Source organism: Malus domestica, chromosome 16 (assembly GCF_042453785.1).
Source record: "Malus domestica chromosome 16, GDT2T_hap1".
Taxonomy (NCBI): Eukaryota; Viridiplantae; Streptophyta; class Magnoliopsida; order Rosales; family Rosaceae; genus Malus; species Malus domestica.
The window spans coordinates 4,763,252-4,778,343 of NC_091676.1; the positions used below are offsets into that span (position 1 = coordinate 4,763,252).

Below are 15,092 nucleotides of genomic sequence, written 5' to 3' on the forward strand. Positions count from 1 at the left end.
TTAACCACAAAATATATCTCATTCAATCCCAAAGCTAGGCAATGGCCGGCCATCTCCCATGCTCCTTACCTTTCTTATTTTCCCCATTTTATTGCCCAAATTAAATTAGATAATTAACTCTATAACCCCCTATTTATTTCTTTCATATTTAATTAGCCAAAACCAAAAATTTAACCCAAAAAACCTAGTGTTGGCCGGCCACTTCCTCTCTTAAGTGGACCAACCTAGCCCTATAAATAGGCTCCTATTTTCACCAAATACTCATTCGAATCCTCTTGCAAAAAATCATAAATACTCTAAACATTCTTTCTCTCTAAAATTCTAACTTTGGCATCGGATGTTCTTCGGCCAAAACCCCCTATTCATTGTGGACGCGTGAGACTTTTAACCTTAACCTAAGGTGCTAGTTGTTTTGTAGGTACAAAATCGTCTAAGATCGAGGAAGAGAAAATTTACATCCACATGGGACATAATAGGGGTTTTCCAACCTAGCCATGAATAGCAACAGCATACGGATGAGAATGTACACGACCGGAAAGATTGAGCAGAGATGTATCTGCTCAGTCTGTGCGACGTGTTGGTAACAAGTGCACGGTCAACTTTCGGGTACGTGGCTCAAGGTCTTGGAGGTCTGAAACCATGGATTCGGTACAAGCCGGAGAATCGGTCAACGCCGGATCCGCCTTGCGGTCGTGTCAGATCGATGAAGCCTTGCTTTCATGATCCCCCATTTTTATGACTGCAAGGCAAAGAAAGAAGTTGATACGGGTGCAATTGTGCCTCAAGTGTGACACTGTGAGGATGTGGTATGGGGACTTAAGCTAGTTGATGGTCATGAATCTCATGATCGGTTCGTAGCTGTCCGATGCGAAACAGTCAATTTTTCCATAAAGAATCGTATAAATTAAAGTTACCTCAAGATTCCAAGAACACGTGTTTCGTCCGGCTGCGCACAGAGCTTCATCGCGTTATTTGACCATACGAAGGTCTTAGAGAAGCCCATATTCCTGAAGATCATATTCTAGAAGACTTGTGATATAGTCTTTTTTTTTTTAATATTTTTTTTTTTAATAATCATTGAGATTACATATTTCTACAGAAGATGACGCCTTGCATACTTGAATGTTATTATCAATTGAACACTTGAAGTACAAGTCTTTTAGGGATGAGAGACTTTGTGGTATCGAAGAATTTAAATTCAATTGTTAAAAATATTGTTGCGAGTACGAAACACGCATTTGAAAAATAAATTTTCTTTGCATGTGCTTATAATTAGTTGGATCAGTTCTATATTATTGTAAGCAACTCAATATCTTATTGGATAAATTTTTGTGTTTCTACCTTCTGTCGTGTCTTGAATTCGAAACTTTTCATTCTCTAAATTCCGATTTATCAAAGACAATGACTAACCTGATATTGTCCCTAACCCGTTGTTCATATTTCGATTGGGGCCTCACGTAATCAGTTCCATTATCGGTAGACTTTAGTTTTTGTTAAATATTTGGCGTAAACTTACTTTTCTTGGTCACATAAGAAAGTTCAACTTGTATTAAATAATAATAATAAATTTCAACCAAAACAACCCCCCGTATCCGGCTGCCACGTTTGGACCGTTGAAGACGAAACGAAAACGAAACCCGCTCATTTCTACGACCTTAACCACCAACCCGAAACAATTACAGAGACTCTTCCCACTTCCCAGAATCCCAGTCCACCTCCCTCTCTCTCTCCCTCTCTCTCTCTCTCTGCGTATCTGCACTCATGTAATGAAACCTCCCTCTCTCTCTCTCTGCGTATCTGCACTCATTTAATGAAAAATAAACCTTGAGAGATAACCATGGCATGCTCGAACAACCCTGGCATGCTCGAATCCAATCGAGATATCATAATTTATGAATGGATCTGAGGGAGTCCAACAGCAGGAGGCGACTTTCACCGCAACCGAACCCCGCAGGTCGTAACAAACTTGTCTCCGCCGCTCGGGTCGCCCCGTCGAAATCCAGGCTGATAAGTCCGATGAATTTGACCAAGATATTGGCTGCTCTTTTGGTCTCTCTCCCAGTTCTCGTCACCCTCTCTCTCGTTCTTCGAAACCCGTCTCCCGATCGCATCAAAGGCTTTGCTGACGCCAGAATTATCGAAAGACTCGTAACAAATGACACATCATCGTCGTCCAGCTCGGGTAACATATTCAAGATTCAATACTGTTCAACTTTTTGTTTGGTTACCGAGAAAAACGCTGGGAAGTACAACAATGAACTTCATACGTTGAATTCCCAATTTTAGCTTTTCTGCATGCATGATTGGTAATTTGGTTCTGGTGTGGAATTGGACTACGATCAAAATTTGATCTTTCTAATTATTTGGGTCTGATTTTACAGAAGATGGTTTCTCAGATCATACCCACATGCCCAAAGACAAGCTACAAGATGGACTAATTGTTCCTGGATTTGATGAAGCCTCTTGCTTGAGCAGATATCAATCCAATTTATACAGAAAAATTTCACCCCACAAACCATCTTCTCATCTTCTCTCCAGACTGAGAAGTTATGAAGATCTTCACAAGAAGTGTGGACCCCACACCAAATCCTACAACAAAACCCTAGAACAGCTCAAGTCCGGTAGCCCTAGCACTGGCGTTGACAGTTCAGAAGAGTGCAAGTATGTGGTTTGGATATCGTACAGTGGCTTGGGGAACAAGATACTGACCATATCTTCTGCTTTCCTCTATGCCCTGCTCACAAACAGAGTCCTTCTTGTCGACCCCGGAAAGGACATGGCCGACCTCTTCTGCGAGCCCTTCCCTGAAAACTCATGGCTGTTGCCTGATGACTTCCCTGTTAAAGACCGATTCAATGCATTTGATCAGAAATCTCCTCATTGCTACGGGAATATTTTGAAATCGGAGAATAACAAGATCGCAAATGCTTCGCCATCATTTTTGTATCTTCATCTGGCCCATGATTATGATGAACAAGATAAGCTCTTTTTCTGCGATGATGAACAAAGTCTGATCGAGAAAGTTCCTTGGCTGTTTATGAGAACAGATAACTACTTTGTTCCCTCGCTTTTCTTGATGCCCTCTTTTGAGCAAGAACTCGAAAAGCTTTTCCCCGAAAAGGAAACTGTTTTCCACCACTTGGGTAGGTATCTTTTCCACCCTTCAAATCATGTATGGGGATTGATCACAAGGTACTACCAAGCTTACTTGGCAAAGGCAGATGAGAGGATTGGGATTCAAGTTCGAACTTTCGAGGCAGGGCCTAGCCCGCTTCGGCATGTGATGAACCAAATCTATGCATGTGCTTTCAAGGAGAAGTTGCTGCCTCAGGTGGAAAGGAAGAAACCAATCGTCACATCTTCACCAGGGATGCCGAAACTGAAGTCGGTTTTAATTACTTCTTTGACCTCAGGGTATTCTGAGGATGTGAGGAACATGTACTGGGAACATCCGACTGTGAATGGGGACACAATCGGGGTTTTCCAGCCAAGTCACGAAGGGCATCAGCAGACGGATAAGAATCTGCACGACCAGAAAGCTTGGGCTGAAATGTACCTGCTTAGTTTGTGTGATGTGTTGGTCACAAGCGCATGGTCGACTTTTGGGTACGTGGCTCAAGGTCTAGGAGGTCTTAAACCGTGGATCCTGTACAAGCCGGAGAATAAGATGACGCCGGATCCACCTTGCGGTCAAGTTATGTCGATGGAGCCGTGCTTCCATGCTCCACCGTTTTATGACTGCAAGGCAAAGAAAGGAGTAGATACGGGCGCACTTGTGCCTCATGTGAGGCATTGTGAGGATATGAGCTGGGGACTCAAGCTAGTTGATAGTCACGAATCTCATGATCAGTTGTAGTTGTTTTTCTTAAATGTAATGCGAGATGGTAAATTTATTTGTGCACGATTGTTGATATAGTCAATTTTTTCCTTCAGGTCCCTTTCTTTTGAAAAAAATATCCAAGAAAATCCTCGGCGAATCTGTGAGTGCGTATCAAACTAGAGTCTAGATAGTACAACTGGAGGAAAATTACTTGGACAAGGATTGTCTGCACTCTTGTGCCCTCCTGTTTTGTGTGATCACGGTTAAGCCACGTCAACATTTTATATTGTTTTTTTATAAAGATAATAAGACAAAAATGAATACTCATATAAAATGTTGACGTGACTTAACAGTGACCACACAAATAACAGGGCACGGAAGGGGGCAAACAATCCTTGTCCAAATTACTACCCCAATCGCAAGCATGATCATACTAACGTCATAAATTGGCAAATTCATAGCTCCTATTAGGACATGGTTTTCAATGCTCCCCGACTTTATTAAACTTCTGCGGATTGAAAATCGGTCAATGTTACAATAAACATGTTTTTCTGTTCGGCAATACAACGGAGTTCTTTTACTAGCAATTCTACCAAAAAGAAAGTTACCATAAACATGTTTCTCAATCATATAACTAAACTGGAATTCTTCGTTCGCCTTGATGGAAAAATATATCAATATTATTAAACAAAGATGCTCACAGAGAGAGAGAGAGAGAGAGAGAGTAAGCATTCATCACTCGTTAAACATAACGCCCACAACATCAAAGCAGCATAACTAGAAAACTCATACATATGGCCAAAGCTGCAGACCTGCTCCATCAGAAAACCAAAGGTCTTTACTTAATTCTTTCTGCCTTCGCACAAGATAATGTGGTAACCATGCCTGCACAAGTATCCAAACAAGAACGAAATATGAGCCAACCGTGTCGCTAAACTCGGCACATGTATAATATCACAGTTCAAACATTATGGCATCTTAAAGCATCTAATCCAAAAGCAAAATGAAGGGATTGGGCAAGGCTCATACTGGCAATGGAACACTAGATCGACAGTCGAACGGCAATAAAGAGACACTAAAACGTGTTTCGTTGCATGTTTAGTGCCGATGAGTGAAAAGGTTTCATTTTTGTTTTAAGAATTGCGAACAGTTCTATTTGTGCATATTTTCCAATACTATAACATCTTAGATATTGATAAATATGAAATGAGTGATAAGAAGTGCAGCCAACCTCAATCAACAAGCAATCTGATGTGGCCTAAAACATGGGATTATTGGCTATAAGCCTATAATCAATGTATTCCAATCCAATCCAATCCAATCCAGCCTAATCCAGGAGTAATCTAACCAATCGGCCAAAAGGGGTAGCACATAAAAAACAGAAAGATTGAAACTTTGAAAACACATACGTTGATTTGAAAGGCGCACTGGTTGCCCCAATTGGAGTAGCGAAAGCAACATCCTGAAAAGGGCCTGCCATCTTCCCGCGAGGGAACCACCCAAGATCCCCGCCTTTCTTCCCCGACGGGCACTCGGAGTACTCCGCCGCTAGCTTCGCGAACTCCGGCGGAGGGACTTTGTCGCCGTTTTCGAGCCAGCCGTCCTGCAGCTTCTTGTACGCTTCGTTGATTTTGCCTTGCTTTTCGCAAAGTATGTGCCTTGCCTTCACATAAGTGCAGGTGCCGAGCCCGTCCGCGGCCTTCCCGGATTTACCCTTTCCTTTGGCGCCACCGTCTTCGCTGCCGCCCGCCGCCTTTCCCTTCCCCTTTCCTCCTCCCTTCGCGTCCTTCCCCATGTCTTCGACTAATTTACCCTGAAAATTACTGTTTAACCAAAATTAACATACAAATTAACAAAACCCATAAATATATATAACGAATTAAATCTTAATTCTCACCGATTGGAGGTCGAAGTGTTCTTCTGGGTTTTGGGTTTCAGTTCAACTGTGACTGAGGATATATGCTCTCCCTTGGTGCCTGCCAAAGCGCGGCCTGTACTTTGAGATTTTTGGTGGCTAGAGAAAGAGAGGTGATTGATTAGGAATTTACCCTCCGATTTTGCGACATATTAACAATTTGCCCCTCTTAGTTTGGACCTGATAAGAGGACCCTGTTTCTGTTCGTTAATGGGCCCATGTTTTGTTTGTTTTATTGCAGTGGGCCTCAGAGTATTTGGGATAGACAACGCCTTTGTTAGAAATGTATGATTTATCAAGAGCATAAAGCTTTCATCTTTTCGTCTCATCTGGTTGATCCAATTATTCAATATCGATTGAGAATTTCTTTTTTAGTAATATGTTAGTTCATTTTTGTATCATAAATACTTAAGTAATATTAATGTCTTTCAGTAAAAATTAAGTGACATAGTATAATGTGACATTATTTTATCGATTGGGGGAATTTTTTTTATCAAAGTTGGAAGAACACTTTGCTCGTTGTTTCGAACCGATCGTTGTGTTGTGATCATGTAAACAAAAAGTGATCCTTGAGATATGCTTGCGGAAAAAGGAGTCAAAAAGATTGCTCCATGATATATACCTTCCTTAACCACGGTGGAAGAACATCTTGCTTTTTTGAACTTCTTTTTATGTAAATATATTTAATAAATATTGGATTTGTGAACATATATGAGTTCCATTATATAAGAATGACGCACTATTAGATTTGATATTAATTATTGAGATTAAAACAATAAAACCAAGCCTTATTTATTAGTCATCATTGATATCAAATCTAACAATGAGTTATCATAGATTTTATATTTCTTGGTCATCATATAAGAGAGGATGATCAAACTAGCATCCCCTATAATTTTTCATTTCGAAGTAGGATTTCATCTCTTTCAAATTTCTCTATTCTCCTCTCTCCTTCTATTTAAACAGTCACAATTATACGATACCAACATCTTGTACTGACTTCTTTAGACTTGAGAAGAAATTATACTTCTTCAATTTCACTGTTTCTGTGAGGAAGATCTCTGAAAGATAAAGATGATTCTTCACTTTACACTTTCACTGTGAGTCTGCGACTCTATGTACTTAAACTTTAAACCTAACTTCTCTGCCTCACCCTCTCTCTGACCCAGGTCTCTCCCCTCTCTTGTGAACTCAGAGCCTCTCAATTTTGGCAACGTGTTATCACTTGATTGGTCACACCTGATACATCACCCAATATAATATCTCAGAGCTCCTTCTTCTGCAAGCAGCCATGGATGCCGCAGCAGCTTCTGCTACAACAATGAAAGCCGTTAACTTCCTAGGAACTCCGGTCACCCAAAGAATTACTACCCCAACTACCTTAACCTCTTCGATTCCTAACTGTAACACGAAAATTCACTCTCTTTATCTCCCAAACTCCAACCCCAGAAACAGAGCTATTCCTCTGCTCCCTCGCTGCTCCACAAAGCCAGGCACCGACACCACCGACAACGAAAACCCACAAAATTCGACCGTTGAATCCAATTTAGATTCAAACCCCACGAACCCATCAACACCCTCTTGGAAAGATGCAATCTTTTCTCCTATACCACCATCAATTTCTTCTTCCTTCACCAAAGGATTGGTATTCGATTTGGGTTTGGAAGGTTCGTGGGACAGCGCAGAAGTCGGGTCACCAGTTGTGAAGAGGTTTCTGGGTGATGAGGAAGAGAGATGGTACATGTGGTACTATGGCAGTTCGAATTCGGAGGGTTCGGATTCGATTGGGTTAGCAGTTTCGAGCAATGGGGTTCATTGGGAAAGAGGCGGAGGAGCAGTTCAGTCGAGCCAGGACGTGGGAGCGGTGATCAATTGCGGGAAAGATTGGTGGGCGTTTGACACCCAGAGCATTAGGCCCTCTGAGGTGGTGGTCATGTCCAGCTCAAAGGTCAGAGCTTCCAGCGCTGTTTACTGGCTCTATTACACTGGCTACAGCGCTGAGGAGGCAGAGATTTCTTCCGATTGTCGCAATTTGGAACTGGATTTGGAGAACCCGGAAAGGATGAAGAATGGTGCGAATGCCAGGAAGATTTTGAAGTCTTTGCCTGGACTGGCAATTAGTCAGGATGGGAGGCATTGGGCAAGGATTGAAGGGGAGCATCACAGCGGGGCGCTTTTCGATGTGGGACTGCAGGAAGAGTGGGATTCTTCATTTGTTGCAGCTCCTCATGTTGTTTATCACGAGAGTGGTGATCTTAGAATGTATTACCATTCATTTAATTTGGAAAATGGGGTTTATTCAATTGGGATTGCAAGATCAAGGGATGGGATTAAGTGGGTAAAGTTGGGGAAAATAATCGGGGGAGGAAGAAGTGGAGGGTTTGATGAGATGGGAGCAATGAATCCATGTGTGGTGAGGAACAAGAAAGATGGGGATTATTTGATGGCATACGAAGGTGTTTGTGCAGATGGAGGGAGGGGGATTGGATTGGCTGTGTCCAAAGATGGTTTGAAGGACTGGACAAAGATTGGAGATGGGGTGGTACTAGGGGCATCTGAGGAATGTGGGTGGGATAACAAAGGGGTTGGATCTCCATGTTTGGTTCAGATGGATGGGGAAGAAGATGAGTGGAGGTTGTATTATAGAGGTGTTGGGGATGGGGGGAGGAGTGGGATTGGGATGGCAGTTTCAGAAGGGAGTGATGTTAGAAGGTTTAGAAGATGGGCAGGTTTCCATTTGTGAGATTTGTATGTGTTCATTGAAATTTGAATATGTTGTTTCTCATTTGGGTGTGGATTTTTATCATTGTTTGTGAGTTTGTAATTGCAAGGTTCACACACCTTGAATATGACTGCTATTTGCACTAAATCAAACCAAATCATTGGTACATAAAGGATAGGTTTAATGAGCATAAGCTATGAAGTTTATACTAAATTTTAAGTTTGTCTAGACCTGTTTTTAGAAGGGCTAATAACGCTTTCAGATAATTAAAAATCAACCGTTAAAAATATTTAAAAGTGGTTTTCTAGAGAATATTTGGATTTTTAATCAAACTTTTATTCTACTTCTGATAAACACTTTATGGTTCAAACGTACCCTTAGGATTGAATGAATTGGGTAACTCGTTTATATTCATGTTGAATTAGATGGACTAATCAAGAATGAACTTATCCTATTCAATTGCATGACTAATCCTTCTCAATTGAAAGTTTGTCTCCATTTTTTTCTTTCAAATACTTTTGAATGTAGTGAGTTGTAATCTAATGGAATCCAGTTCCAAGTAAGTGACATTATGATTCTGCAAAGGAGTTCCTAAATTTGAAATCCAAACACAACATATTCAAATGCCAAGGTCAAGCCCTATCACAGTAATGGAGAGGAATGTTGCCCTTTGCACTACATATTGGATTTGAACCCTATCAACTCTCTAATTTAACATATAATCTAACAACTCGTTTGATAAAGAAAAAATAATAATAATAAAACACACGCACACACACTCACAAGCCTTATCACAGTGATGGAGAGGAATGTTGCTCTTTGCACTACAGATTGGATTTGAACTCTATTAACTCTCTAATTTAACATCTAATCGAACAACTCGTTTGATAAAAAAATAAAAAAACAAACACACACTAATACACACACACACACACACACACCAAGGTCAAGGCCTATCTTTTAAGTTGTCTTCAGTCCAAGCCCGAATATAGATAGAAAGGTTCACGCCCCAAGTAGTGAATTAAAGTTGGGCCTAAGGTCTGGTTTGGTATTGCTGTGCTTTGAAAAAAAGTTACTGTGAGAATAAGCGGCTGTGCTGTGAGAATAAGCGATTGTGAAATAAATCAGCAGAGTGTTTGGTAATTTTTTTTGTAAAAGTGCTTTTGGAAAAAAAAGCAGTCTGATAGTGGGTCTTTTCATTAAAGGAGCACTGTAGCTCCGTGTGCTTTGAAAAAAAAAGCCAGTTTTCCAAAGCTGCAAATAGCAGCTTCAGCTTTTTCTCTAGATTTCAGCTTATTCTCACAGCAGCTTCCAAAATAAGCCCTTTTTTTTTAGTTTACCAAACACCTAAAACCCTCATAGCTTTTTTTCATGGGTGCTTTTTTTTTAAGCACCTCACTCCCAAACCACCCCTAACTCTTACCTGATGGTTTGACGAGGGATTTAGAGAAAGGAACACAATGATATACTTTGGATTTGGGAAGGCTGAAGTCCAAATGCTTCCATCTTCTCCAACATGTTTACAAAACTTTTGGCATTAAAAAGGGGGTAATGCTATGGAGACTAAAATTGTAGATAAAATTTAATATACTAAATGACATGCAAGTTGATAATTGAATTATTACTTAAGTATTGATAAACATGCTCATTCATATTGGTGACACATAATTTAGTTTGCAAATTTTGTCTCTCTAGCATTACCCTAAAAAGAACAACACTACATTATGTAGTTTTTGTTATCCATACATACATTATCTAGTCACGAAATAATTTTTGTAGTATGACATGATAAAGTTGTAAATGATTTTGTTTCTTGCATAATCAACAAACAAACTCATAGAACATTGTTATCTTCTGGTTGATCAAATAACTTGTTACTTAAAACTAAAGGCAACAACTCCTTATTACACTTAATTAAATTAGTCGCTAATCATCAACCCTCCGATCCCTAACAGTTACCTTACCTAGACTCTAAAAAGTCAAAACACAGGCGATCCAGACGGTGAAGTATCAACCAAATCGAGTAAACTGTTCCAGTAACTCCTGTTCTCTTCAAACCCGTCACCGCCGCAGCTTCCATTGCCGCCGACGCCATTTTGGGAGATATGTCCTCCCAGAGACGCGTTCTGCTGATGATCCTCTGAGTTGTAAACCAAAACATCCGCGAAATCCTCCATGATCATACTTGAAAGCCCAGTTGTCACAATCACATTCTCCTCCTCATCAATACTACCTGACCTATAATTGTGCGCAAACCATGCAGCACTAGCATCCGTATAGCCATAGGTAACATTATCATTGTCCTGCAACAACCCGGACTCGCATGGAACAATATTGTTTATGTTTTGCATAGGAGGTGGATTAAACGCGTTATTAACGTGCGGGAAGTTCAACGTGGACGTCGGAGATTCAAGGTCGTCCACGGCAGTCATAGAACCACCTGAAAACACCATACTGTTAACGTTGTCTCTAATTGTTGACTTTGTAGTCAACGACCAAGCCCCTTGCCATGCTTTCAGCACATCCAGACACGGAAGCGCCGGCGGGGCCTTGCTGACGTGTACTACATGGTGAGCAGGGTTGGGGGAGCTGCTGATCATGAGGTGGTGTTGGAGAGGGTTAGCGTTGGTGATGCCAAGCTTGGATTCCTTGCCCAGTCTGGCCTCGGCTTCGAGCCTGGCGCTCTCCCACTGAGCCATGTGGCTTATGTTGGCTGTGTCTCTCGCAAGGCCGCTGCCAGAGCCGAGACCCTCGTGGTGCTTAGGCTTGTGAGTCATCGGGTCTATGCCCATCTTGGTTAGTCTCTTCTTGAGATGTGTGTTCCAGTAGTTTTTGATCTCGTTGTCTGTCCTCTTCGGCAAATGGGTTGCTATAGCTGACCACCTGAGATCAGTGAAGTAATCATTGAGTACATATCTAACAAATTACATACTAATTGTCTTTTTCATGGCTTAACATATAAATAATTAGCTGAATCAGTAATTAATAAAGAAGAAGATAAAGGAGAATATTAGTACTATATATACACGAACACATGTATCTATACACACTTAGCTAGGGTTCTATTGTTTCAACGATGTATAAAACTGGAGGGGAGAGAGAGAGAGAGAGAGAGGTGAGCATTTGGGAAGAACGTATAGTAATTAGCTCACTGCACTTAAACTCTACTTGTATATATCATAGCTCTTTCCTTCAGCTGGCTCCGCCCTATCTATTCATCTCTTTTTTCAAATGGATATTTAGGGATCTCTTGTTCATAGATCTTGAAACCAGATCAATATCCATTTCTCAATATATCTATCTATCGATAGAAAGATATAGATCTCTTCTATCTGGCCATATCTAAATATGGAAGAACCAACACTTAAAGGCGTACCGACGGAATACGTGATTCAGTACTACAGTACTGTTGGAGTGAATGATAACATCTAATCTGGTCATGATCACTGTATAAACTACAAATTAGATATTAAAGTTAAATTTACCTATTTCCGAGAAGAGCATGGAGCTGAATGATGGTCTGCTCTTCTTGCAAACTGAACTTTCCTCTTTTGATATCGGGCCTCAGGTAATTAGTCCACCTCAGTCGACAGCTCTTCCCACATCTTTGGAGCCCTATTTTACATCACAAAACCACCCAAAATTAACACGGACGTGCATGGAATTAAAAGGGAATTATCTCCTGCAAGCATGTCTCACTTATAACATTTTCTTTTGTTATTTACTCTTAAGACAAGTTAATGAAGTTTAGTGTGGAGGATTATTGTACATCACCTGCTTTTGCTGGCAAAGCTCGCCAGCTTCCATGGCCATGCTCTTCGATGTAAGTCAAGAGCTTTTGGTCTTCTTCTGGAGTCCACGGTCCCTTTTTCAAACCCACCTTTTCGCAGCATGGAGACCTCCCCATTTAATTTGAAACCCTAGCTAGCTAGGTAGCTCTAAGCCTGTAAGGCAAGGATATATGATCTCTCAAAGCTTAATTTGGCCTAGAAAAATGTTGGAAAACCAGATAGGGTGATGCCAATATATACATAAACGATACATAAAGAACTAAATAGTATGTGGGGACATGTGGCGTCCATCCACTGGTTTGTTTTTGTACTTCAAATAGTAGGTGGGGTTTCAATTTAACTCTGATTAGCATTAGCACCCTATATATGATTGTGCATGGTACAATTACTCATACGATTTGTATCCTTGCGTGCTCCCCGCTCGACACCTTTTTTTTATCTTAATGATATGGTGGGAGTTAATCACAATTACTTGTAAACTTATCATAAAACTGACTAATTAAATTTCTTAGACATCTATCACGGCGATGACTACTTATATTTTGTCTTATAATATAAAGGATGCGGTTGTGAAATTTGACTTTATCATTCAGTATATTAATCGATATATATAATATATAATTGTATATATTAGCATTTGAGTTTAGGAATGTCCTTACATAATATTTAGGGCTTTTTTATTGCAAGAAATTTTTTTGGTATTTTTTTATACAAGCAATTTTGGGAGAGGGCATAAGAACTCAGGACCTCAAGCGCATGAACGGAGCCAATGAAGGCTCATTGGGGCAGATGCTCCACACAAGTAATTCATTGTTAAGTTGCAGACTGCAATTATATACGTACACTTGTTATATTTGAAGAAAATATATGTATCTACTATCAAATATTATATGAGCAAAAGTGCTATTGTTCCATCATCAAATAGAAAAACCCCTCTCCTGCTTCTCATGTATTAATATTTTTCTCTCCACTTTGCCACTTTGCATTACATCATGAAAATTTCTATAACATTGAGATTGTGATATATCATCATTTGGAATCATCCCCATTATTATATTGGATATAAGGCATACCATAATTTTGTTAATTGGTTGTTTTTCAGGTTGTCCCCATTAGAAGAAATTTCTAGCTTCGTCCCTATTCAGGCGTAAGAGATAATGCTTTTAGCTAACTAAGCTACTTTGTTGGGTTTTAATCGTGCTATAATCCTACGCTCGTTGGTACTTAAACCCACAAAATGTTGATTTTTTTTTTTCAATTGAAAAACTTGCACAAACAAACGTTTTTTAAACTGTGAGGGCATTTAATTTTCAAAGGGTATCAGAGCTAGCTAAAGCAATATTGCTCTTCCAATTCATGACGCATACTTTCAAATCCAACTAAATTATTGTACATTGTAGCAGTGAATATAATCGACAGGCACATACAAACCACGATGATTGCAATCTTGTGGCTGTGTGCTTGTATATTGTTGTTATTTTGTGAATGCATGTCTGCTAATTAATTGCCAGACTTACTGGCCAGTGTGAATTTGTGAACTCGAGGTTATAGAGCTAGAGCTGATAGTTGAGGGAGCTTTTACCCTCTGCTTCAAATTTAAGATTTTAACAGGGGTGGGAAGTCGGACTTTATTACCCGACCAATTGTACGTTTGTTCTGTAAATGCTTCCAGCTATATATACCCAACGCATACACTACGTACTACGTTCTTCAGATTATTTTAGTTAAAATATTGTTAGCATTCTGATAAATGCATAACTCTATGCTACGGCCAGTCCATTAATTCACACAATTTCTAAATCAATGTAGAACATCGTGTGAATGCCACAATTTCTAAATCAACGTAAAAAACAGTGTAATTGCTGTTAAGATGTTAATATATGGGCCATTAGGTTAACACCCCAATAATGTGCAAAATTAGCTAAATTGCTATTTTCGAAAGTTAGAGTTCCACCATAAAACTAGTTGACAATATGGGGAGTAGCCAAATTACTTATAAGTACATGTAAGGTCCCTTTTTTTCCCGATGTAGGATTAATACTCTTAACACGTCCTCTCACGTGTGGCAGATTTTCAATCCTATAGCACATGGACAACACAAATTGTGTGACGTAGAGCACTCGTAGCCGTTGGACTTCACATGCAGGACAACATGCATGATACCATGAAGAAAGTTGGAGTTCCACCATAAAACTAATTGACAATATGAGGAGTTGCCTAATTACTTATAAGCACATGCAAAACTTATTCTCAACACCATATCTACATTCATGTACCATTCCAAGCATTGGGGATTGGGGATGCTAAACATAATATTATAGTATATACATTATGTTGTATTGTTAGTCAAGGATAATTTATGAATAATGACTTAAGAAAATACACAATTATGATTACGAGATTACTTTGGTAGAGCATACATGTCTAATCGAATGATTAGCATGATATTTACTAAACTGATTAGCACTTGAGCGCTGTCGTATATATGTTTAAACTTACCAAACTGTGATTCATTTACTTCCAAACAAACAAATTGAAATCCTTGAATGCACTTATTTCTATCTCACCAAAATATGAATTGGTCCACACCGAGCGCCCTAGCGGTATGCACTATGTAAAGATTAAGTATCATAATAAGCACGTTGCATGCATGTAGAAAGAAAATCAACTCTAATTACAATTTGAAATACCAAGGTGACTCTCTTAAAGTGTGACTCTTTATGGAGTCTCCACCATCTTACACTACCAATTTCCGTACCAACATTATAAAATATTGTACCAAAAGCATAAAGTGATATAGAGTCCATAAAAAATCTCACTTTTAAGAGAATCTCATTATCATTC

General features: G+C 39.7%; 4 protein-coding genes across 5 annotated transcripts; 2 read left to right on the forward strand and 2 right to left on the reverse strand.

Annotated features, from left to right (window-relative positions):
- The first annotated feature begins 1,646 nt into the window (after positions 1-1,646).
- Positions 1,647-3,938, forward strand: LOC103402868 (galactoside 2-alpha-L-fucosyltransferase-like). The gene is made up of 2 exons (XM_008341646.4): positions 1,647-2,182; positions 2,382-3,938. The coding sequence occupies exons 1-2, from the start codon at positions 1,897-1,899 to the stop codon at positions 3,854-3,856; spliced, it is 1,761 nt and encodes a 586-aa protein (XP_008339868.3). The 5' UTR covers positions 1,647-1,896; the 3' UTR covers positions 3,857-3,938.
- Positions 3,939-4,424: 486 nt separating this feature from the next.
- LOC103402871 (uncharacterized) lies at positions 4,425-5,999 on the reverse strand. Of its 2 annotated transcripts, none has more exons than XM_070815792.1 (3): positions 5,718-5,999; positions 5,230-5,643; positions 4,425-4,705 (listed from the first exon to the last, which is right to left on the reverse strand). In XM_070815792.1, the coding sequence occupies exons 2-3, from the start codon at positions 5,613-5,615 to the stop codon at positions 4,663-4,665; spliced, it is 429 nt and encodes a 142-aa protein (XP_070671893.1). In that variant the 5' UTR covers positions 5,616-5,643; positions 5,718-5,999; the 3' UTR covers positions 4,425-4,662. The 2 variants fall into 2 exon arrangements, with proteins under 2 accessions (XP_070671893.1, XP_070671894.1); XM_070815793.1 differs by having other exon boundaries at positions 5,230-5,633; positions 5,718-5,870.
- A 739-nt stretch (positions 6,000-6,738) lies between these two features.
- Positions 6,739-8,629, forward strand: LOC103402870 (uncharacterized). Its single transcript, XM_008341648.4, has one exon. The coding sequence runs from the start codon at positions 7,027-7,029 to the stop codon at positions 8,476-8,478; it is 1,452 nt and encodes a 483-aa protein (XP_008339870.3). The 5' UTR covers positions 6,739-7,026; the 3' UTR covers positions 8,479-8,629.
- Positions 8,630-10,251: 1,622 nt separating this feature from the next.
- Positions 10,252-12,456, reverse strand: LOC114822003 (transcription factor MYB16-like). The gene is made up of 3 exons (XM_029095808.2): positions 12,232-12,456; positions 11,943-12,072; positions 10,252-11,340 (listed from the first exon to the last, which is right to left on the reverse strand). The coding sequence occupies exons 1-3, from the start codon at positions 12,362-12,364 to the stop codon at positions 10,437-10,439; spliced, it is 1,167 nt and encodes a 388-aa protein (XP_028951641.2). The 5' UTR covers positions 12,365-12,456; the 3' UTR covers positions 10,252-10,436.
- Between the last annotated feature and the right edge of the window lie 2,636 nt (positions 12,457-15,092).